At 35.0% G+C, this 26,388-nt stretch overlaps 1 protein-coding gene across 1 annotated transcript in view; it reads left to right on the top strand.

The window, feature by feature from the left end:
* MAN1A2 (mannosidase alpha class 1A member 2) overlaps window positions 1–26,388 on the top strand; it is a 204,382-nt gene that overhangs the window by 102,825 nt on the left and 75,169 nt on the right. The window contains 1 exon segment of the mRNA XM_047724606.1: window positions 7,181–7,275. Within this exon segment, the coding sequence (XP_047580562.1) occupies window positions 7,181–7,275 (95 nt within the window).

Below are 26,388 nucleotides of genomic sequence, written 5' to 3'. Positions count from 1 at the left end.
AAGGGGTAGGAAAGCAAAACACCATAGTGCCTGTGTCCCTGCACACTTCTGCCAGGAATACCAAGGTTACAAGGCCTTGACTGCTCTTTACTTAGGTCGTTAGGGTTATACTTGCAGGGATGAATTAAGGTCCTCAAATGGGCTTGCTTTCATTTACTGTAAAAGAGATTCTCTAAGCTCAATGTTCTTTTTCTGCAACACAACCCACCATGTGTGCAGGAATCTACCACGGACTCTTTGAATCATCTCTCCTGAGATTTAGGTGGGGGTGCAGGTGGGGCAAGTACAGGCAGTGTAGATTAACTCAAATCTTTGGCTGATACTTTGCCATGAACAAAATAGTCCTCTGGGTCTCTGACCCACTAGTCAGAGATACTTATGATTCTGGGTATTACTGAAAATGTAGTATGCTAACTTGTTAGTTTGTAAATAGAATAAATCTTACAGGGGCACCTGGGTGGCTCAGTGGGTTAAGCTGCTGCCTTCAGCTCGGGTCATGATCTCAGGGTCCTGGGATCGAGCCCCGCATCGGGCTCTCTGCTCGGCAGGGAGCCTGCTTCCTCCTCTCTCTCTCCCTGCCTCTCTGCCTGCTTGTGATCTCTCTGTCAAATAAATAAATAAAATCTTTAAGAAAAAAAAAAAGAATAAATCTTACATTTCATTGTGAGTTTAGATACTGTTTAGATACTGTTTAGGCTCATATTGAGGGAGAGGTGTGTGCGAATATGTTAACCTGCAGTTTTGTAGTAACCTTCACTTGATCCTGATGAACACCTGTCTAGCCTTTAAGGATGTTCATGGTGATGATGAAAATTCATCCAGAATGCAATGTAGAAAGTCAAAAAGAGAAATTAAGGAAAAGAGTTGAGAGATATGAAATAATGAGAGGTTTCAAAGGATGTTTAGAAGTGTTAGACGAGTTTAATGGAATAAATGATAGAGAATCAATATTTGAAAATATATCAAGAATAAGGAGAAAATATTAAGGCTTCTAAAGAGAAAGGGCTGATTAGTTACAGAAGGATGACAGCTGACAGCAAAGTGGCCAGTAGCAATAGACACCTGAAGATGCTGGAGTGATATCCTTAGATCGCAAAGATAAAATAACTGCCAACTCAGATTTTTATATTAGCTAAACTGTCATTCAAAAGGGGGGATGTAAGATACAGGGCAAAGAGATGTGCAATGAATTAGTCAAATACCTTGAGGAATTTAATTGTTGACTACAAAAAGTAAGATTAAATAATGAGAGGTGTAGGAAGGTCTTTGTCTACATTTGTGTCTATATCAAGATGTCAGTAATCTCTGTCTTTATCTAATTAGTGAAATTGTCAAGCAAGATCATGGACTCTGGAGCTAGACTGTCTAGGATTAAATTCAGGCTTACCATTGACTGGTTATGTGACCTTGGGCAAATGAACTTACTTGTGTTAAACCTCAGTTTCCTACTCTGTAAAATGGGAGTAAGGGTATTTATCTCATTGGGTTGTTGTGAGAATTAAATCGGTTAATATATGTGTATGTCATTATCATCATTGTTATCATCCCAACCTTTCTGTAGAATATCTTGAAAGTCTTAAAACCTTTGCATGTTAATGTCAGGTATTTTGGGGATATGAAGTTGGTATGGAAGAGAAATAAGATAGTTACTTGTTTATTATAAATCTCAGGCATTCAACAGGCAATGAACGGAGAAGATATGTGAGAGCCCACATACACGCACGTGCACTGTTACTGAGAAGCGGTAAGGAGAGAAGTAGAGCATGGAAGGGGATCAAGAGGCTTTAATTTCAAATAAGATGGTCAGGGAGTATGTGCAAGGTTTACATTTGTATAGGGACCTGAAGGAGATAAGAGAGGGCCATGAGAATGGCTTCTCCTGAAGGAGAAGAGAGAGCCTTTTTCTAAGAGCATTTAGTTGAAAGGAACAGCAGACGAAAAGCCACTGAAACAAAGCGCAAAAGCATAACTGGCATTGTTAGAAAACAACTAAAACAATTAGTAGGGCTGAAGTAGTTGTTGGAAGGGAAAGAAAGGAGAGAGTGAGGCATAGAAGTCGTAGAGGTTCATCGCTTGTAAAGATTTATAGCCTCTTAAGGGACTTCTCCTCTGAGTGAGATGGGGAGTCATTTGGGCATTCTGAACTCTTCACTTCTATATTCTCTGCTAGGTTGAAAACAGGCTGTTGGGAGTATTACATTAGTAATTTAATTCAATAAAGAAACCAAAAGCATCCATGGTTCTTTTTAAAAAAAATTTAAATTCACTTAATTAACGTAAACTGTATTATTGGTTTCAGAGATAGAGGTCAGTGATTTATCAGTCTAGTATAATTCGTCGCGCTCATTACATCACATGCCCTCCTTAATGCCCATCACCCAGTTGCCCCATCCCCCCACCTCCTTCCCCTCAAGCAAGCCTCAGTTTGTTTCCGGTGATTAAGAGTCTCTTATAGTTTTTCTCCCTCTTTGATTTTATCTTGTGTTATTTTTTCCTCTCTTCCCTTATGATCCTCTGTTTTGTTTCTTAAATTCCACTAGAGTGAGATCATGTGATAATTGTCTTATCTCTGATTGACTTATTTCGCTTAGTATGATACTCTCTCATTCTATCCACATCACTGCAAATGCCAAGATTCCCCTTTTTGATGGCTGCGTAATATTCCATCTCCCTCCCTCTCTTTCTCTCTCTCGCTCACACACACACACATACACACACACTCCATATCTTCTTTATCCATTCATCTGTTGATGGACATCTAGGCTTTTTCCATAGTTTGGTTATTGGACATTGCTGCTATAAGCACTTGGGGTGCAGGTACTCCATCAGATCACTGTATTTGTATCTTTGGGGTAAATACCCAGTACTGCAATTGCTGGGTTGTAGGATAGGTCTATTTTCAACTTCTTGAGGAACTTCTATGCTGTTTTCCAGAGTGGCTGCTCCAGCCTGCATTCCCACCAACAGTGTAGTTGGGTTCCCCTTTCTCTGCATCCTCATCAACATCTGTCATTTCCTGACTGGTTGATTTTAGCCATTCTAACTGGTGTGAGGTGGTATCTCACTGTGGTTTTGATTGCATTTCCCTGATGCTGAGTGAAGTTGAGCATCTTTTCCTGTGTCTCTTGGCCATTTGGATATCTTTGGAGAAATGTCTTTTCATGTCTTCTGCCCATTTCTTGATTGGATTATTCTTTGGGTGTTGAGTTTGATAAATTCTTCATAGATTTTGGATACTAACCCTTTATCTGTTATGTCATTTGCAAATACCTCCTCCTATTCTGTCAGTTGTCTTTTGGTTTTGTTGACTGTTACTTTGCTGGCACCCATGGATTCTAATATTACTTACCTCCTCAAGAATCTACAGTGGTTCTCTGTGTTTTCGGTTATGTTACTTTAAGTTTCATCAGTTTTATTTTAAAGCTTTTTGTAATTTTGCCACATTGTATCTGTTTAACCTCGTTTCTTCTGATTCTTCCACACCTAGGAATAGTTCTTCCAGTATTAATTCTTCTAAACCTTGAACTAGTTTTAGTTCCATTGCCTACCATTATTTTCTGGTAAAAATAACTGGGAGATTTTACATAATGTACATTGAACACATAAAAGTTTTTTCTGTGAATAAGTGAAATGTTGTAGAGTCTTAATACAATTGAGCCTCTCAAACATGAATAATTGAGTTGCTCTCATTATCTTATCCATTAGGAATTACAGTAAAATTGGCAGAATCTGTTTTACCTAGTGGTTTATTACAGGGTACTGATAGTTAACTGAATCTTGGGGCGGGCCGTGACATGAGACACTTTTTTGTTATATACCTTAGAACCATACAGTCAGGAGAAATGCCCAAGCATGCCATACCTTGTATCTCATCCATTGTCTTTATTGTCTGCATGGTCTCTATGAAGATGGGGACCAGTCATGAGAACTTCAGTTAGAGCCACCACAAAAGAGTCAGATGCCTTTACCATGTTGCTTGCAAGGCCACTGCCTCAGATCGCTTACTTCTTCCTTCCAAATGCTGCATATTTAAGTATGCTCGGCAGTGGCTTTACCATATGTTGAACCGTAGGTGGAGTGGACTCAGGGAAATGTTATGTAGTTTTCCATCCTCTGCAGTGTTTGAAGGTGTGCTTGAAATGTGTGTTGAGTTATCTACTGCATTTATAATAAAGGAAATGAAAATAAAAATGACACCAGTCTCCTTTTTCAACTACAGATCTTCCTTGATTTACAACAGGGTTACATCCTGATAAACCCATCGAAAGTTGAAAATATTGTAAGTTGAAAATGCACTTAATACACTTAATCTACTGAGCAGTGTAGCTTAGCCTAGTCTACCTGAAATGTGATCAGAACACTTCCATTAGCCTACAGTTGTGCAAAATCATAACACAAAGCCTACTTTATAATAAAGTGCTGAATATCTGCTGTAGTTTATTGAATCCTGTACTGAAAGTGAAAGACAGAATAGCTGTCTGGTACTTTCATGATCCCATGGCTGACCAGGACCTGTGGTTCACTGCCTATGCCCAGTATCATGAGGGAGTATCCACCACATTTCTCTAGCCTGGGAAAAGATAAAAATTTATAGTTGGTTTCTACTGAATGCATATCACTTTCACACCATTGTAAAGCCGAAAAATTGTGAGGTGTCCATCATTTGGTTGGGCCATTGTAAATTGGGGACTGTAAGAGATAGGCGGCAATTAAAATTGCTAACTTTTGTGTTAACAAGAACACAGGAAAATGGCTGCTCATACTTCCAGGTAAGAATATAAATTAGTAAAACGCATGGAAGGCAAATTGGCACTAACTGTCGAAATTACAAATGAATACACCAATTGATACTTCATTTCCCATTTTGGAATTTATCTTATATAGTCACATAGTTTGGAGACATATATCTGTTACATAGGGGACTGACTAAATAAATTCCAGTATATCCATACAAGGAGAAATTCTGCAGCCACTAAAGAAAAGGTTGTTACTTTAGTGGACAGATTTGGAAAGATCTCCACGGTACCATGAAGTGAAAGAAGCAAGTTCAGAATAGAGCACGTACTATTCCATGTTTGAGAAAGACAAAGACAAAAACTGTGTGTTTGTGTGCGTGTGTGTGTGAACTGTAACAGGATTTCCACTTCTGGGAGGGTCAGAAAATGAGGATTTGATGTGACAAGGCTAGGAGCCATGCACATTGTGGAACTGATTTAGCACAAAATAGTTACTTAGATATTTAAGAACCTGAAGCTGTTTGTATTGTCGTAGGAATTGTGTGGTTGAGAAATAGGACTGGAAAAGAGACTTATTTTCTTGCTTTGATACATTTTGGATTTTGCATGCTAAAAAATAATGTGTTTTAAATTAGCTGTTGCCTCCAAAATATGTTTCTGAAAATAGGTTATGTAGGGCAATGATTTATTTAACATTGAAGAGTTTGTATCTTTGTGAAGAAATTAAGACAAGTACACTATATAAGGAAATTGTTCTCGGTGATATTAATATTAGGGTTTGGGGGTGTTGTGTATTATAACTGGTTACTATATATGTTATCTGTTACTAACAGTGCAAAGAATGTGAAAATTAAAAACTATCTTTGGGAAATTTAGTCCTAGAAGTGAAATGAGAATGCTTTCTACTTAGAAAATGTTTATGTTTGTAAGTCATTTTACCATTTTGACTATCAGTTTTTATATGTAGAAAAGATGTAATAAAAAATATGTGATCAATAAATCCATAATATTAATATTAGGTAAGACCTTAGTCCTTTCATCTTCATGGTAAACATAAGCAGTACTGCTGTTCACTATATAATGTAACTTGACTTGTGTAACATATAAATGTTAATATAAAGAGAACAGTTTATATTTGCTTTTCTGAATTAATGAGATGAATATGAGAAAATTATTAAAACTTTAACCTTAAATTGTTACATTTTTCATTGAGACTTTTGTGCCAAAATAGGTATTCAAGGAAACGGTAAATTGTTGATGTATGAGAATATCTAATTAAAAGTTGTGCAAAGAGGTTTTGCTTCATTTAAGGAACCTTGCAAAACATCTTAATGTCCTATTTCTTTGTCAGCTTGCACATATTTCTAATACCTTGAACCCCCAGTAATGTTGGGGTGCTTTGTTCAGTGTAACCTCAGTGTAGAACTTTGATCCATTCCAGACCATCAACTACTTACTTATTTGAAGGATCTCATATATTATCAAAAACATTTGACTGCAGTGAAGTGATGGGAGCTTAAGTATCTGATCAGTTTGGAATCAACTGGAGAAAAGATAGGTTTGAAGCATATAGGAGAACATACTCCTTTTCCTAATTGGATATTATGACCCAGTCTCATTTTGGAGCCTCTATGTCAAAGGTCTCCAAAGTGATCTCTCTGGGCATTCCAAGAATATTAGAAATTTTACTATGTATATTTTGGTGGTAGTACATGATTTTAAAAGTTTCGAAATCACTGATATTAAGGAAATTTATTGTTTTGGTACCCAGAATAATAGTAATTAGGACTGAGGTTCACGGTGAAGCATTTATTACTCTCCAAGTAAATTTGGAATGCGAACTGAAACCTTTTTTTTTTTTTAAGATTTTATTTATTTATGTGACAGAGAGAGATGGAGATCACAAGTAGGCAGAGAGGCAGACAGAGAGGAGGAAGCAGGCTCCCTGCTGAGCGGAGAGCCCGATGTGGGGCTCGATCCCAGACCCCTGGGATTATGACCTGAGCTGAAGGCAGAGGCTTTAACCCACTGATCCACCCAGGCTCAAGAACATTTATCCACATTGGTTGCATCTTTTTGTTTTAATATTTCTACTAAGCTTAAATACCATTGTATGGATATTTCATAACCTGATATTTTCTCTAAGACTTTTGCCATCTGAAAATACAGGTAATATTAACACCAAAACCATATCCTTCCCTTTCAGTAATTATAATTTCAGGATATTACACACTGGTAGTTTTCCTAGTATCTAGTTTACAGACATCTTCTCTGATTGCTGTATGCTCCATGGTATGAAAGAGATGCCATTATTCCCCCTTGGACTTCTTCCCTATAGTGTGCAACCTGTGAGAGATCATCAGATGATAATGGCTATAATTTATGCATGGGTGGCTCTAATTTTTTTTTTTTTAATAAAAAATGTTTTTATGTTTTCATCTCAGATATTCAAGATTAAAGCAGTTCAACTGGCTGAGAAACTCCTTCCTGCCTTCAACACGCCTACTGGGATTCCTTGGGCAATGGTGAATCTGAAAAGGTAAATTTTTTATTCCTGTTCTGAAAGAATTAGATTAACTTAATGTTAGAAATTTCTTTTTTTTTTTTTTTTTAAAGATTTTATTTATTTATTTGACAGACAGAGATCACAAGTAGGTAGAGAGGCAGGCAGAGAGAGAGGAAGGGAAGCAGGCTCCCTGCTGAGCAGAGAGCCCGATGCGGGACTCGATCCCAGGACCCTGAGATCATGACCTGAGCCGAAGGCAGTGGCTTAACCCACTGAGCCACCCAGGCGCCCCCTATGTTAGAAATTTCTAACAATCTTCTGCCACCATACTTTCTAAGACTTAAGTTGTTTTTCTCTCCTGTATATGCAGAAATATATTTCTTTAAAGCATTCTTTTTTCTTTTTTCTTTTTTTTCGAGTGCTTTACTTTTTCACAGTTCACTTGCCATAACTCTATTCCAGTTTCTCCAAGGCTATTTCTTTTCCTCACCTGTTTGTTTAATTTGCTTATTCATTTCCATTTTGTGCTATAATGGATTCAGAGTGCTTTCCCTCTCTAACTTTTTGTACACTATCTGTTGATCTTCTGAGTCAAAATGGAACATAAATATGCGTTAAAATCAGGGCTTCCTATTGCTGAACGATAAAGACAGACCTAATTCATGATGTTGACTATAGGGTCCCTATTATGGTATTTGTACTATTGATGTTCAAAGTGAACTCAGCATTCTTTGCACTTTGTTTCATTCTGATAGAAAACACTGTTTTCACTTAGATGAAAAAAATTTTAGGTTAACTTTATAAATCATGCAAAGGTATACAATTAATATTTAAAAAATTGAATAATGTCAACATATTTAACTTGCATTGAAATAATTTATGCTGACAGAAATTTTTGCCACTTTGGTTTTTCTCCAAATGAAATTTATTATTGCTCTTAATGTTAGAGCTTGGGAATTACATGAAAATTTGACTCTTGTTCTCCTTACCCATAGGCCCTTTAGAATGAAAGTTAGGAGAATTTATTTTTCTGGAGCTGTGATTCTGTGACAGCCTTATCTGAAAAACTAATCTATTTTAGTCACTTCTTTGTAATGGAGAGTTATAGAGTTTAGATTTCCACTGAGAAATTAGTATTTAATACTGAACTTTAAATTTAACTTTACTCTTCTCCAGTTTCATGCACTATATGTAATATAAATTACCTCCTTGTGAGGGGAATAAGTTGGCTGGAGTTCCAGAGCAACTTGCACAAAAGGAAATGGCCAAATGATGTAAATGCACCTGTTCTCATTCTTAGTTTTATGACAGATTTTCTCTGATGTTTCCTTCAGTACCATTGCCAGACTCTTGTAACTTTCTTACATAAGAAATTTAACTTAGGGGCGTCTGGGTGGCTCAGTGGGTTAAAGCCTCTGCCTTCGGCTCAGGTCATGATCCCAGGGTCCTGGGATCTAGCCCCCCCCCCCCACCCCCGTATCAGTCTCTCTGCCCAGCAGGGAGCCTGCTTCCCTTTCTCTCTCTCTGCCTGCCTCTGCCTACTTGCGATCTCTGTCTTTCAAATAAATAAAATCTTAAAGAAAAATTTAATTTAAAATTTAGTTCTGAGATGAAGAAAGGATGCAGGACTTCTTTTTGTCTCTGTGGAAGAAAAAATTCTAGCTTACATCACAAAACTTCAAACCCAGATTGAGATGAAAGTAGAAAGGTATTCAACAGTCATGTCTTGAACATTTTTATAAATTTAATTTTCATTTAGCTTCTTCATATGTATTCATACAAATACATATCTTATCTAGTTTCTAGATCATAAATGTAATTATTTACCTATTTTTTCAGAGTTTTTTTTTTCTTTCTCTTTTGTTGAGGTCTGCCGATGTCTTACACATAGACTTTCCTCCTCTCTTGCTGCCTGAAAGCCAACCCATGTTAACAACCAGGCATATTTATCTTCTGTAATATGATACAGCATACAGAAACACAAACATGTTCTGGTGCAGCTTTTAAAATTTTGAATGGGTTTTTTGGATGCTTGTTTTTATGCCTCTTATTTTTCTTAAGTTATTTCTCATTAGTATTTCTTGGAAGTACTCTTCCATATCATCTGATACAGATCTGAATCAGTCTTTGCAATGACTACATAATGAAACATACTGTAATACATTGGTTATAATGCTGTATGTAGTTTATACTGTATTTATTCCATCATTTCCATATCAGTGATGTTTATTTTGCTACCATAAACATTGTTACAATAGTATCCTATTAAATATGTCCTTGTATAATGGGGATTTTTCTCTGAAAATGATTCTCAAGAATATGATTGCTGGATCAGAGACTGTGTGTGTCTTTTTATTCTCAAGTGTGGGATTGCTGGATCAAAGGGTATATGCATTTTATGTTTAATAGTATTCCCAAAATGTTGTCCAAAAAGACTTTATTTCATCATATTTCTACCTATAGTGTGTAAGATACCTAAATGTCTGTAGGTGTTTAAGTTCTTTTTAATTTTTGATAGATTGATAACTCTGAAGTGTTACTCATTATTATCTTCATTTGTATTTTCTGGTTAGCACATTTGAACATCCTTTTCATAAATATATTGGACATTTAAATGTACTTTTTTGCTTTATTTATAATTTTTTATTCATATGTTTTAAATTTTTATATATTCAAATAAATCTTTTATAACTTTTGGGTTTATAATTTTTGTTAAAAAGATTGTCTCCATCTGTATTTTATAAGTCTTCTGGATTTCCGTTAAAGGTTTTTATAATATGCTTTTTTTTTTTTTTAAAGATTTTATTTATTTATTTGATAGAGATCACGAGTAGACAGAGAGGCAGGCAGAGAGAGAGAGAGGGAAGCAGGCTCCCTGCTGAGCAGAGAGCCCGATGTGGGACTCGATCCCAGGACCCTGAGATCATGACCTGAGCCGAAGGCAGCGGCTTAACCCACTGAGCCACCCAGGCGCCCCTATAATATGCTTTTTACAGAAAATTTCATCAAGTATGGTGTTAGCTGTAGATGTTTCATCAGTTGCCTTTGCCAGGTTCAAGATGTTTGGCTTTCTCCCTATTTCACTTAAGTTTTTGTCATGAATGGGTGTTGAATGTTGCCACATACTCTTTTTCTTCATCTGTAGAGATGATAACATTTTTCACCTTTGTTCTGTTAATGTGGTAAATTACTTGTTAGATTTTCAAATGTTAAATCAACTTTGAATTCCTAGGATAATACTTGGCCATAATGTATTATCTTCTTTATATTTAGCCGTATTTGGTATTAGAGTTATCTGCCTTCATAAAATGAAGTGGAAAATAATCTTCTTTATTTTCTGAAAGCATTTGTGTTGTATTAGTGTTACTTCTTAAAAGTTTGATAGATTTACCTAAGCAACTACCTGGGCTGAAAATTTGCTTTGTGGGAAGGTTTTTAATAGCAAATTCAACTTTCCTATATATACATATAATATATGTGTATATATGGGTATTCAAATTTTATTTACATTTTTATCAATTTTAGTTGATAGTATTCTTAAGGAATTTCTCCATTTCATGGAAGTTATAAAACTTCTTGGTGAGCAATTATACATATTACTTTCTTATGCCTCTCATTTTCTAGGCTTTGTAGTGATAATCCCTCTTTCATTCCTGATACTGGTAATTTGTTTTCTCTTTTTCTCAATCTAGGTAGGCATTTTTTGATTTTGTTAATCTTTTCAAAGAACTAACATTTGTCTTTAGCTGCATTTAGTAACATTAACTCTGTTAGTTTTCTGTTTCATTATTTTTACTTTTTCCTTCCTTTTCCTTACTTAGAGTTATTTAGCTCTTTTTAAAAAGCTTTTTACATTGGAACTCTAGGTCTTTGATTTTTATATTTTTCTTTTTTTCCTAGTAAGCTTTTTTTTCCTATAAGAATTTTACTTATTTGTTTATCTGTTGTTTTCTTTTCCTGTAAGAATTTTAAAACTTTAAATTTCCCTCTAATGACCCAGGAATTTTAATTTTTTTTTCATTATTACTCAGTTAAAAAATTTTATAATTTTCCTTAGGATATCTTCTATGAAAATCACTTATTTCTAATTGTGTTGTTTAGTTTGCCAAATTTTAGAAACAGGAAGATAGCTATCTTTTTTTAAAAAGATTTTATTTATTTGAGAGAGAGTATGTATGCATGTGTATAAGGGCAGGGGCAGAAGGAATGTGGAGAAGCATACTCCCTGCTGAGCAGGGAGCCCAACATGGGGCTCATTCCCAGGACCCTGAGATCCTGACCTGAGCTAAAGGCAGGTGCTTAACCAACTGAGCCACCCAGGCGTTCCTTAGATATCTTATTGTTTTGATTTCTAATTTAATTTGTGATCATAAAGGATACTCTGTCTAATTTAAATCAATTTAGATCTCTTGTACTTGTTTATGGCTCAGCTTGTGGTCTTTTTTGGCAAATACACTTGAATCTGTATTTTGCAGTTGGTGGGGTAATGTTTTATAAATATTAGGTTAAGCTAGTTGATGATGGTGTTTAGCTATCTGCCTTTCCTGATTTTTAATTACTTTAATTAACTTAATGAGGTTAATGATATAATTTTTTATGAGTTGCTGAGATGAAGTATTAAACTATTTCCAATTGTGATTGTGGAGTTGTCTACTTTACTCTTTATTTCTGTCAGGTTTTTGCTTCCTGTATTTTGAGGCTTTACTTTTTGGTACTTACATGTTTATGATACATCTTTCTGATGACTTCACCCTTTTATCATTATGATGTGCCCCTCTTCATCTCTGGTAATATTTTTACTTGGGAGTGTGTTTGATCAGATGCTAATATAGCTATTCCCCCATTCTTATGGTTACTTCTTTTTTGGTGTATCCTTTTAATTTTCAACCTAACTGTATCATAGTTTTAGTCCTTTTGGAGACAGCATGAGTTGGATTTTGCCAGTATGAAAATACTAGACCATTAACATGTAGTTATTGATGCAATCTGATTTAAATTCTCTGTTTTCCCTTCCTTCGTTTCTTCTGTCCTAATTTTTGAATTGGTAGATGTTTTAGAATTCTCTTTTGGTTTATTTATTAGTGTTCTTATTTAATACATTTTTGGAGTGGTTGCTATAGAAATCACACCGTACTTAATTTTCCATTTAACAGTTAATATTGTACTACTTATGTGCAGTAATATTTCAGCTATATCTGTCCATTTTTATCCTCTCTCCCATCCTTTATATGCCATAGGTGTGAAGTGAATTGCATTTAATACACTCTAAATCTCAAAATACATTGTTAAAATATTAATTTAAATAGATCTATTTACTTTATAGAATGGAGGGGATTAACGGGTGCTCTTCATTTCTCTTTGTAGATCTGACCTTTAGTCTGATACCACTTCATTTCAGCCTAAAGAACTTTAGTTAGCATTTCTTTGTAGTGCTCATCTATAGGGGTGAATTCTCACTGTATTCTTTAAGAAGTTTTTACTTTGCATTTATTCTCAAAGAATTTTTTTTAAGTGAATGTTAAACTTTTGATTGGTGAATTTTTCTTTCTGCACTTTAAAAACGTTTTTCTCTCATCTGTTTTCCATTGTTTCTGATAAGTCAGAATTTAAATGATTTTTGTCCTCTGTGTATGTGTGTATACATATTCTTTTTTTCCCTTCTGAATACTTTTAAGGTTTTTTTTTTCTTTATTCTTGGTTTTCAGTGTTTTGACTAAAATATGCCTCTTAGTGTTTCCTCAAAAAGGAAAGTTCCTTTTTGTTGTTGTTTCTTTTGTGTCCTCCTTAGGCTTTGCTGATGAGCATGTTGAATCTGAATGTTTGGGTCTTTCATTACATACATACAGTGGTAAAATTTCGGCCATTAATTCTTCTTCAAATGTTTTTTCCTGCCCTATTCTTCATCTCCTTCTGAATTTCATTTACTTGTATTTCAGAATTTGTATTTCTGTCTCACAGGTACCTGAAGCCTTTGTTTATATTTTTCAGTCTTTTTTTTTTTTCCTGTTTTCTTCAGACTGAGTAATTTCCGTTAATCTATCTTCATGTTCACTGACTCTTATGTTGCTAGAATCTAATCTGCTCTTAAGCCCATTTAGCAGAATCTTTAGAATTTTGATCTGATGCTCTCTCATTCTGAGATAGAGATTTTGTCTTTTCATTCACTGTGAACACATTTTCTCTATTTCATACCTGGGTAATCTTGGAATTGGTCTTGGTTGGTTATCTTTTCACTTGAGGCTAGGTAACATTTTGATTAATCCTAGATATTCTGAAAGTTCTGTTGTGGAAATTCTGGATTCTGTTACAGTTTTCACAGGGGTTGTGTGTGTTTGCGTGTGTGTGTGTGTGTGTGTGTGTGTGTGTGAGAGAGAGAGAGAGAGAGAGAGAGATTGAGATTAAGTAATCATTTTACTTCTTAGTTGGATTCAAACGTCAAACAGTGTCTCAGTTCATTTCATTTCTTTATCTTTAACTGGTTTGCTTTGAGTCTGTTTGCAAGCATTAACAATTCACTTGGCAGTCAGAGACAAAGACTTCATATTACAGAACTAGAGGCTTCTTTTCTCTTGCTCTCTCTCTTCCTCAGGACTTTTTCTTCCTTCTTTTTTTAGTAGCTGTAATTGCTGCAAAAACTGGTGTCTGATTCTTTAAGACACCAGTTTTCTATCAGATTTTCACTCTTCTGCCTATATGGGCTTTAGACTTTGGGATAAGAGCTATGAGAAAGTGTGAAACTTAATCTCATGCTAGCCTGTTTTTGCTAGTTTCCACTGTCCTTGGAATCTGACCACTTTTGTTTATTCTTCAGGGACTTTAGGCTGCTGTCATTTTGTATTTTGTTCAGAGGTTATAACTTTTTTTCTTCAGGAGAGACTAGTTCAGTCATTAGTAGATTTCAGGGGTCACAATGAGAGCAGAAATTAGAAAATTTTTGTTAGTTTATGCATAGATTCTTCGTTATTAAAAGTGCTGTAGGGGCATCTGGGTGGCTCAGTCAGTTGAGCGTTCTTGCTCTTTCTCTCAAATAAAATCTTTTAAAAAATGCTATAAATGGTATTTATAAATTTTTATTCTTTACTGCTAGAATATAGAATATAGTTGTTTTGTAAACTTATTCTGGATTCAGGGGTGCCGGGTGGCTCAGTGGGTTAAAGCCTCTGCCTTCGGCTCTGGTCGTGATCCTGGGTCCTGGGATTGAGCCCCACATCTGGCTCTCTGCTCAGTAGGGAGCCTGCTCCCACCCCCACCCCCGTCTGCCTCTCTGCCTGCTTGTGATCCCTGTCCATCAAATAAATAAATAAAATCTTAAACTTATTCTGAATTCAGCAATCTTGCTGAATTTGAATTCTCTCCTTAACAAAAGTAATTTATCTGAGATTATTTTGTATTTTTTTCATATAAAATCATCTGATCTGTGAATAAGGATGGTTTTAGTTTTATCCATTCTGTCTCCCACCCCCTTATCATACTGGCTGGAACTTACAGCACAGTATTGAAAAGAAGTGGTGACCAAAGATACTCTTGTCTTAGTGGAAAGTGAGTTTTTAACCATTAAATATGATGTTACTATAAGACATTTCTATATGTCTAATATTTTAAGAGGTCTATTTAAAAATTTTATGTTGTTGAACTTCTTTCCAAGCAATTTTTCTGTAGTTATTGAAATGTTTATAAGAATTTTGTTCCTAGATCTTTTTATTGTAGGCATTTACATTATTTGTTTTCCAGTGAGAAGCCATTATTGTATTCAAGGAATAAATCCAGTTTGACCATGTTATACTATTCTTTTTATATATTGTTGGATTTTGTTTGCTGATTTTTTGGGGGATCATTGTATCTTTTTTATACATGAGATTTGTATGAACTTTTTAATACTCTTGCTAGGACTTTTTCAACCTCTTTAAACCTTTAAACTTCTTTAAACTTTAAACCTTTAAACCTCTAGCTAGGTTGTTCTCCTTTAACAAAACATGTTGGATAGTGATTCTTCTTTTTCTCCCAAAGAGTTTGTAAAGGTTTTTTGTTTTTTTTTCTTTCCCCTCTGAGATGCTTGATAGAATCTTCTGGTAGTTACTTGGGTCTACAATTTCATTTTTAATAAGTATTTATACTTTTAATTTAATATCTTTTATCACTTAAATAAGTTATGTTAGATAATTTGTTTTCTGTTTAAGTAAGTTTTAATAATTTATGCATTTCTAGGGCTCTGTCCATCAGGCACAATAAAAATATCCTTGTGTCACTTGTTTACTCTCTGTTTTATCTGTTATGTATCTTTTTATACTGGTATCATATATTCAGTAAAGGATAGCATTTAAATTTTTAAATTTTTGCTGTACACTCCTAAGCAACATATTATAGAAATTTTGGGTGGATAACACATAGTTTTTAAATTTTTTTTTTTAGTAGGAAGCACAAAAAATTATTTAGCACCAGCTACATTTATAAACATGATCTTATTCTAACAATATCCATATGAAATAGATATGAAGGAAATGTTATCTTTGTTTTATAGATAAGGAAATTGGACATCAAAAGGTCATACCTGGGTCTATCTCCTGACAATGGATCAGTCTGCTTCTGTCATTTAAGTTTTTATTTATTAAATTCCAGTTAGTTAGCATGCAGTGTAATATTAGTTTCATGTGTACCATATACTGAATTCATAGAACATCATCTGGTATTCATCACAACACATCCTTAATTCCTGTCGCCTATTTTAACCCACCCCCCTACTCACCTCCCCTCTGGTAACCATCAGCTTGTTGTTTCTGTAGTTGAGAGTCTGTTTCTTGGTTTTCCTCTCTCTCTCCCCCCCCCCCTTTGCTTGTTGGTTTTGTTTCTTAGATTCCACATATTAAAATCACATCATATTTGGTTTTCTCTGACTTATTTCGCTGAGCATAATGCTATCTGGTTCCATCCATGTTGTGTGAATGGCAAGATTTCATTCCTTTTTACAGTTGAGTAATATTCCATTGTGTGTGTGTGGCGGGGGGGGGAGCTGTTTCCATAATTTAACTATTGTAGATAATGCTGCTCTAAACAGTAGTAATTAGTAATTTTGATTTAGTAATTTGAATTAGTAGTTTTGAGCTTTTTGGGTAAATACCCAGTAGTGCAATTGCTAGATCATAAGATAGTTCTGTTTTTAACTTTTTGAGGAATTTCCATACTGTTTTCTAGAGTGGCTGCACCAGTTTGCATTCCCACCAATAGTGTATGATGGTTTCCCCTTTCTCTACATTCTCGTCTACACCTTTTGTTTCTTGTGGTCTTGATTTTAGCCATTCTGACAGGTGTGAGGTAACATCTCATTTTACTTTTGATTTGCATTTCCCTGATGCTAAGTGATGTGGAGCATCTTTTCATCTGTATGTCTTCTTTGGAAAAATGTCTATTCATGTCTTTTGCCCATTTTTTAATTGGATTGTTCATTTTTTGGATGTCAAGTTTTAGAAGTTCTTTATATATTGGGTACTAAACCTTTATCACATGTCATTTGCAAATACCTTTTCCCATTCCATAGGTTGCTTTTTATTTTTGTTGATTATTTCCTTTGCTGTGCAGAAGCTTTTTATCTTGGTGATATGCCAATAGTTTAATTTTGCTTTTGTTTCCCTTGACTTGGGAGATGTATCTAGAAAGAAGTTGTGTCAAAGAAGTTACCGCCAATGCTCTCTTCTAGGATTTTTATGGTTTCAGGTCTCACATTTAGGTCTTTAACCCATTTTGAGCACAGATTGCATGGAGCACTGGTTGTTATACATAAACAATGAAATCAAAACTACATCAAAACTAATTAAAAACTAATGATGTACTGTATGGTGACTAACATAATAAAAAAATGAATTCAGTTTTGTATATGGTATAAGAAAGTGGCCCTGTTTCTTTCTTTTGCATGAGCTGTCCAGTTTTCCCAACACCATTTATTGAAGAGACTGTCTTTTTTCCATTGGATATTCTTTTCTTCCTTGTGGAAGATTAATTGGCCATATAGTTGTGGCTACATTTCTGGGTTTTCTTTTCTGTTCTGTTGATCTGTGTGTCTGTTTTTATGCCAGTACCATACTGTTTTGATTACTACAGCTTTGTAATATAACTTGAAGTCTGGAATTGTGATGCCTCCAGCTTTGCTTTTCTTTTTCATCATTGCTTAGGCTATTCAGGGTCTTTGTGGTTTCATACAAATTTTTAGGATTGATTGTCCTAGCTCTGTGAAAAATGCTGTTGGATTTTGATAGGGATTGCATTGAATGTGTAGATTGCTTTGGGTAGTACAGACATTTTAACAATATTTTTTCTTCCATTCCATGAGGATGGAATGTTTTTCCATTTCTTGGGTCATCTTCAATTTCTTTCATCAGTGTTTTATACTTTTAAAAGTATAGGTCTTTGATCTTACTGATTAGGTTTATTCCTAGGTATCTTATTATTTTTGGTGCAATTATGAATGGGATTGATTCCTTAATTTCTCTTTCTGCTGCTTCATTATTAGTATTTAGAAATGCAACAGATTTCACTCACTTTTTACTTTCAGAGGACAAGCCAGGGCTGGATTGTGATATTCAGTGGAATGATACATGGCAGTTACCCAAATATTATGTTATAAAGTAGAAGGCATTAGTGTACAGTCAACATGATATGAGATCATCAGAGAAAAGGAAGTTTCTGTTTATTTAGAAAGATCAGGGAGTTTTCATGGAGTGCTTTGAATTGAATTGCTATTATAAAGGAGTAAGATACTAAGAGGCGATACAGATGGGTAGGTCATTTTGAATGGAGGAAATAGTTTAACCAAAAAGAGATGTGGAGATGAGAAACTGTAGGGGAGAAGATTGAACTTTTAGAGGAAGGGCTGGTGATGAAATATGGGGAACCAGTATATATGAACCTCCAAATGCCTCAGCTAATCCTTTAAGTAAGAAGATTTATGAAAGGGCAGAAGTGCCATTTTGTAAAGAGGCTTAACCTTTAACTGGAAAGCTTGCCTTAGAGTTACAGAGATAAATCTTATTATCAGGAGATTGAAGGAAGATCTTGAGAGTGTATTTGAAATTCTTTGCTCTTCTCTAAAAAGTAGCAAGACATTCATAGGGCATGAGTAAAGGAGGTTACTTTATTTCTGGGGGGTTAACTCATGGAACAGATTGGAAGCACTTTCTTGGAGTTTTTTTGCCCTCCTGAAGACAACAACATTCAAAGGCAATGTTGCTTAACCCCTACATTAGATTGAATTGTCTTGCTGTGTACATCCATCCCACAGAACCATGCCTGTTTTGTTCACCACCATATTCTTAACACTGAACATGGTGACTGCATTCAAATAACACCTATCCCAGACAGAAGTCTCATAAGCAATGGTATGATTCTTACATGGTTGGCAGAAGCACAGTAAATGAAGTAAACCGAATATGCAAAATAAAAGCTGAGCCCAGCAGAAAATCCATCCATGGAAGACTCCATTAAAAAGAGAGCAGAAGGAACCACACAGAGATGAAGTTTCCTGGCCAACAGTTTTGGTATCCTCCACATAACCCTCAAACCGGTATGTCACTGAAGGAAGGAAGTTGTGTTATCACCCAGGGTTCAGTAAAGGGTTTCTAAGAGGAATTGTCTGCTCTGATTTTGGATAAATTCTTAGCTTGGGTTGCTCTCTCATTATTGAGGAAGGAGTAAGTAGTTAAAAATTAGGACCTTTAAAACACAAAGAAAGAATGAATAAGAAAAACAAACAAAAAACAGACTCTTAACTAGAGAACAAGCTGGTTATCAGAGGGGCGGTGGGAGAATTAGGTGATGGGGATTAAGAGTACACTTATGATTGATGGACAACTGAGTAATATGTAGAATTGTTAAATCGCTATATTGTATACCCAAATCAAAGATAACACTGTACGCTAATTGTACTGGAATTTTAAAACAAAAGATTGCATACCTTAAAATTCGCAGAGCTCTGTCAAAGAGGCAGAGAAAACAGGCATTTAACAAAGTTTTTACTTCAGGAAATATTTAAATTTAAAGCATATGCTTGCTTCTCTTGAATTTTTCAATCATGTTGAACTTAAAGCTTTTATAAAAATATACCATGAATAAAATTTAAGGGGAATAACAAACTAGAACAATGTTAACAGTACTGGTCTTGATAGCATATGAGTGTCATTCTTAATATATAAATAGCTTTTACTGACTTAAAATTATTTAAGTCAGTAAATTATTTAAAAAGCTACTAAATACATGAATGGGTAATTAAAAAACAAAAAATCTTCAGCCACTTTAGTAATCAGAAACATTTATATTTGAATAAGATTGTATGTTTTTACCTAGAAAATTGACATAAAGAGAGTGGTATTATTTAGGACTGGCAAAGTGAAGAAATGAGAACTACTCAGAGTTGTTGGAATTGGAAATTTGAGTAACTTGGAAGACAGCTTGGCCGTAGGTTTCAGAAACTTTGAAATATACCTGCCTTTTGACCTTGTAATTTCACTTCTAGAAATTTATCTTAATACAAAGTAATTGTAAGTGTTTACAGAGCATTAATTGGAAGGATGCTCATAGCAGTGAAGTTTATATTAATGAATATAGAATGTAATTAAATTCAAAGGAGTGGCATGTTTATAGAGTGAAATGTGACAAAGACATTTGAAATGATGTTCTGGGAAGTGAAGTTTTGAAGAAAGATAATACTTGTAATCTGTTAGGTGAAAAAGCAGTATATACAAGAATATGACCCTATTTTTGTTAAAGCGCTGTATCACTTCTAAGTAGGAATCAGAATTCGCTTTCTTACTGTATCTTCTTTACTTCCTTCTCCTAAGACTCAAAAGCAACAGTAAAATAGATTCCTTCTTCCTTTTTCTCTCTCCCTTCCCACTTCCTCCCCCTCTCTCTCCCCTTTTCTTCCTCCCACCCTTACTGTCTTGTCTCTTTTTATTTAGCTAGAAATTTTAAGAAAAAAAAAAAAAAAAACTACTTGTATTGGGTAAATATACATGTATTGAAGTAGCATATACTCAGCTGTAAAGTAAACCTTCAGTTCCAAACCCTTTGTTCTTTAGGGAAGCCACTATTACAAATTAAGATCTTGAGTGTCCTTCCAGACATGTAAAGTATTTATAGATGCATTCATACCCTTGCATATATGTATTGTTTTCTTGTCATTTTCACTTATCAGTAGGTCTTGAAAATTACTCCATATCAACTCTTAGGGTTATTTACCTCATTCTTTTTGTTTGTTTGTTTGTTTTTTTAATTTGACACAAACAGAGAGAGAGAGAGATCACAAGTAGGCAGAGAGGCAGGCAGAGAGAGAGGGGGAAGCAGGCTCCCTGCTGAGCAGAGAAACTCCAGGACCCTGGGATCATGACCTGAGAGGAATGCAGAGGCTTAACCCACTGAGCCATCCAGGCACCCAACTTCATTCTTTTTAAGAACTTTATAATAATGATTATGAAGGCACCATAGTTCATTTAAAATAGATCTGTTATTAATGAACTATTAGATTATTTCCCAATTTTTGCTATTAAAAAATGCTAGAAGAAAGGTCCTGCATATGTTGGGAATCGTGTGTGTGTGTACATATGTGTCCATGTATATGTGTTGGTATGTCTTTGGTAGAAATGTTGGGTCAAAGAATTACTTAACATTTTGCAAATACTGTGTATTATTTATCAGGTATAAAATGAAACATTATTTTAATTTTCATTTCACTGGCTTTGGAGTAAGTTGGGTATATTTTATTCAGTGCACAGCTTTTTTATATCCTTTCCTGTTTTCTAGTGGATATTAAAAAAATGAATCCTTAAGATCTTTTTGTATATTAGCTGAATCAGTACTTTGTTATATATGTTGCAAATACTTTTTGCTATTTCTATTATTTCAAAGATTTATGTATTTTCTAGGACAATAATGGTTTAATTTTTCTTTTATACCTTTGATCCGTTTGGCATTTATTGTGGTATAGGAAGAAAGATAAAAATCAAGCTTTATTTTTTTGAGATACTTAGGTATTGCTTTGACATTACTTACTGAGTAACTTCTCAATGCCTACTGAAGTCACAATTTTATGATAAATATAATGAGATATAAAAAAGTATTTCCAAATATATGTGACTGTTTTTTAGACTTTCTTCTGTTGCAGTAATTAGTATGTTTATTTTAACTCTGCATTGATTTACTTACTTATAATTGCTTTATTGTATGGTTGGACTGGTCCCTTTAGTATCCTGCTTCTCAGTTTCAGCTGTTCTCACATATTCATTTTCTTTATAAGAAATTTTGAATTACTGTGTCTAGTTTATTTCTTCATATTTTATAGTTTAGTTGGGTTTGCACTAAATTTAGAAATTAATTTAGGGAACATCTTCACATGAAATCTCCCTTTCCTATAATTTATGTCTTTTCATTTATTTAAATTTTATTCTCTGTCAAGTGAGTAGAGGTATACAGCTTCTTTTATATAGATTCTGAAGTTCACGTAAAAAGTGTTTAAGTTCACTTAAAAATGCTTAAGCTTTTACATTTTTATTGGTACTTTTTTTGGGGGTGTAAGTACTAGAAGAAAACAGAGAGAATGGTTTTATTTATATCATCTAGGTACCAAAAGATTTCTAACATGAAAAAAAGTGTGGAAGTTGTACATCTTTAATTAAACAAAAGAATTAGTGAAATGTTGAAGACGTCACATTAAAATTAAGAGCAAGAAAGTATTTCACATTTTTCTGGAGGTTTTAACAAGTGTAACCAAATAAGAAAAAAGAATAAAGTGAATATATGGATTGGAGACAAAATTATAATTAATAACAGATCATATGATTGCTTCCTGGAAGAAAAAGAAAGTGATCAATTAAATAACCATCTGAATAATAAAGGAGTTGAATACATTGGCTTGTTAAAAATTAAAACACTTCTTTGAACACTAGGGATATTAGGTTGAAAGTACAGAAAGGTCATGCCTTATTAGTAAAGAACTGAACTAGCCACAGAGTAAAGTCAAATGTAGATCTGTCCTAGCAAAGCCTGAAAACAGCCTTTGCAAGAGCTAAGCTGTCCACAAGTTATATAACTGTCAAAAGAAAACTGAAAATGCTTTAAATGAAGAAAATAAAAATCAGAGATTCAGGAAAATGCAACCTAAAATCAGGAGGAAAGAAATTATCAGTAGAAACATACACGAATAACCAGTGATGGAGATTGCAGTAAAGGATTTTAAAATAGCTATCATAAAAGTGTGCTCGGTATTTAAAGGGAAATATGAACATAATCAGAAGAGAGATTTTATAAAGGACTAAATGGAACTTCTAGTGCTGAGAAATACATGAAATAAAAAATTCACTTGATTAGCTTAACAGTACATTCTTCATTGCAGCAGACAAAATCCATGAGCTTGAAGACATAGCAGTAGAAACCACCCAAACTGAAGCACAAAGAAAAATGAAAGGAGCAAAGCCCGTGACCGATGGGACAATATTAAATGTTTAGCATGCATATAAGGGAGTGGCTGGGGGTGGGGAGCAGGAGGAGTGGCAGACAAACTGAAGAGGGAATGGCCCTAAATTTTCCAAGCTGATGAACAGCTGTAATCCCACAGATTTCAGACACTTGAAGAAACCCAAACAAGGTAAAATAAAGAAACATAATAAATGGTTAAAAATCAGTGAAAAAAAATTTCTTTAACACCAGAGGAAAAGACATTATATACAGGGAACAAGGATAGAAGTACCATTTGCTTCTTGTCTGAAGTGGTACAAGCCAGAAAACAATGGAATGCATCTTGAAAGTGCTGAAAGAGAAAAGTCGATCTAGAATTCTCTAATCACTAAAAATAGTTTTAAAATCTGTAGGTGAAATTAAGACATTTTTAGACAAACAAAAGCTTAGAGAATTTATTGCTAGCAGGCCTCTATTATCAGAAATGTTATAGGAACTTTTAATGTCATTACATAAAGAAATGTAAAGCAGGCAAAAGAGTAAATATATGAATATGTATCAAAGGCATACTTGTTTTCTTTGGTCTTAGAGTTTTCGTTAAAAGATAATTGGCTGTTTAAAGCAAACGTGGTGAGTTTACATTGGAGGTCTGTAATATATGTAGAAGAGAAGTGTGCAGCCACACTAGCACCAAGGATGGTATGGGGATATGAAAGTATACTGTTGTCATGTTGTTAGTTTACATGTGAAGGGGCGTGTTGCTTGAAGGTATACTGCGATATATTAGTTGTACATACTCTAGTCCATAAAGCGGTCACACACACAAAAATAAGCCAGTGGAAATACTAAAGAATACTCGATCCAAATGAAGGTGGGAAAGAGGACTAAAGAACTAATCAGAAAAAGTAGGTGGTAAAAAAAAAAAAAAAATCAAGATAATAGACCTATGTAGTGGACAGCCATTTTGGAGAACAGGTTTTTTTTGTTTTTTTTTTTTTTTTAAGATTTTATTTATTTATTTGACAGAGATCACAAGCAGGCAGAGAGGCAGGTAGAGAGAGAGGAGGAAGCAGGCTCCCTGCTGAGCAGAGAGCCTGATGCGGGGCTCGATCCCAGGACCCTGATATCATGACCTGAGCCGAAGGCAGCGGCTTAACCCACTGAGCCACCCAGGCGCCCCTGGAGAACAGTTTTTACAGTTAAAATAGAGTTATTACAGAACCCAGACATTGTATTTCCAAAATATTCACATGCCCAAGAGAAATGAAGCCTATGTCTGAACAGAGGTTGTTCATAACAGCCTTACTCATAATAGCCCCAAACTGTAATCAGCCCTGGTGTTTATCTAACCAGGTGCATAACTAACTAGTTGCTGTATTCACACAATGGACCGCCACCTTGTAGTAAAAAGAACTGAGCTACTGAGATCGCAATGTGCATGAATCCCAGGGATAGGGTGCATGAAAGACTCAAATGCAAAAGAGTATAGATTGTGTGATTATGTTCACATGAAATTCTAGAACATACAAAACTAGTAATAGAGAAAGTAGATTGAGACTGGGTGGAGGAGACTGCAAAGGTGCATGAGGACAGGTTTTGGAGATTGGCTTAATTCTTTTTTTTTTTTTTTTTTTTTAAGATTTTATTTATTTATTTGACAGACAGAGGTTACAAGTAGACAGGCAGGCAGAGAGAGAGGAAGGGAAGCAAGCTCCCTGCTGAGCAGAGAGCCCGATGCGGGGCTCGATCCCAGGACCCTGGGATCATGACCTGAGCCGAAGGCAGAGGCTTTAACCCACTGAGCCACCCAGGCGCCCCATGGAGATTGGCTTAATTCTTATACCAGTACATTCATTTCTCAAAACTCTTGAAACTGTGTGCTTGAATTGATGCATTTTTGTATTAAATTATACTTCAGTGTGTTTCTTTGAAAAGAAAAATAAACCACATCCTAGGGTTGGCTGAGGGGCTATGTTAAAAAAAAAGGGGGGGGGCAACATCAACATGGATGGGACTGGAGGAGATTATGCTAATATTTTGACTAGGTATTTTCACAAATGCCATTCTCTTGCTTTCATTCAGAGTACATTCTACATAAAATTCCTGGGTTTTTTCCACTCAAGTATAATGAGCATACATTGTTAGTTGCAGGTAAAATGATTCAGCAGTTCTATACATTTCTTTGTGCTCATCAACCCATCTGCCCACCCACCTCTCCTCTGGCAGCTACCAGTTTGTTTATTTAAGAGTTTTTGTTTTTTGTCTCATCTTTTCTTTGTTCATTTGTTTTGTTTCTTAAATTCCACATATGAGTGAAATCATGTGGTGTTTGTTTTTCTCTGACTGACATAATTTCGCTTAGGATAATACATGCTAGCTCCATCTATGTTGTTGCAGATGGCAAGATTTCATTCTTTTTGATGGCTGAGTAATATTCCATTGTATATATACACCACGTTTTGTTTATACATTCATCTATCAATGGACACTTGGGTTACTTCCCTATATTAGCTATTGCAAATAATGCTGCAGTAGGTGTAGGGGATGCACATATCTTTTTGAATTAATGTTTCTATTTTTGGGTGAATACCTGGTAGTAGATTTACTGGATCACCGGGTAGCTCTATTTTTAACTTTTTGAGGAACCTTCATACTGTTTCCACAGTGGCTGCACCAGTTTGCATTCCCACCAATGGTGCACGAGGGTTCCTCTTGTTTCACATCCTTGTCAAAACTTGTTATATCTTGTGTCTTTGGTTTTAGCCATTCTGACAGGTGTGAGGTGATACCTTATTGTGGTTTTGATTTTCATGATGATCAGTGATGCTGAGCATCTTTTCATGTTGTTATCATTATATTTCCTTTGGAAAGTGTCTCTTCAGGTCCTCTGCTCATTTTTTTAATTGAATTATTTGGAGGTTTTTTTTGGTGTGAAACTTTTTAAAAAAAAAAATTTTTTTTTTTTAATATGAGAGATCAAGAGAGAGAACATGAGTATTGGGGGACAGGCAGAAGGAGAGGGAGAAGCAGGCTCCGTGCTGAGCAGAGAGCCCTATTTGTGGGTCTCAGTCCTACAACCCCGGGTCCATGACCTGGGCAGAAGGCAGACACTTAACTACTGAGCCACCCAGGTGCCTCTCAAACTTCTATTTTTAATTTACTTCAGTATTTCTTCTCTGCTCAGCAGGGAGCCTGCTTCCCTCTCTCTCTCTGCCTGCCTCTCTGTCTACTTGTGATCTCTCTGTCAAATTAAAAAAAAAAAAAAATAGGAGCTCTGTCAAGAGTCTTCTTCTAAGTCAAGATATTCCCATGTAAGAATTAAAATTGTTTGAAGTTTTGTCACTTAGTTTTTTATTAGTTTTTTATTTCCCTCTCTGCTTTTTCTGAGATAAACATCAGTGTCAGACTCTTTGTGTGCTTTGTTTTTAATAACTGCAGTATACTGAAAACTTTACTTTATTCCTTGAATTCATCCATTAGAGATTTTCAACAGACTTTGAGTAAAATAAAAACAATGTATAGATAACTCACTTGCTGGTGGTCAGTCAAGAGAGATCATGCTTGTATATGTGTACATTTTAATATCTATACCTTTTATTTTTGATCAGTTAAAAATTACACCATTTGCATGGAATTATGATCTGGTTATTTTTGTCACCTCATCACCTTTGTATAGTTGGAGCTGTTCTGTTCTCATCAGTGTTATATCTT

Source organism: Lutra lutra, chromosome 4 (assembly GCF_902655055.1).
Source record: "Lutra lutra chromosome 4, mLutLut1.2, whole genome shotgun sequence".
NCBI lineage: Eukaryota > Metazoa > Chordata > Mammalia > Carnivora > Mustelidae > Lutra > Lutra lutra.
This window is presented reverse-complemented; position numbering and strand designations above follow the sequence as displayed.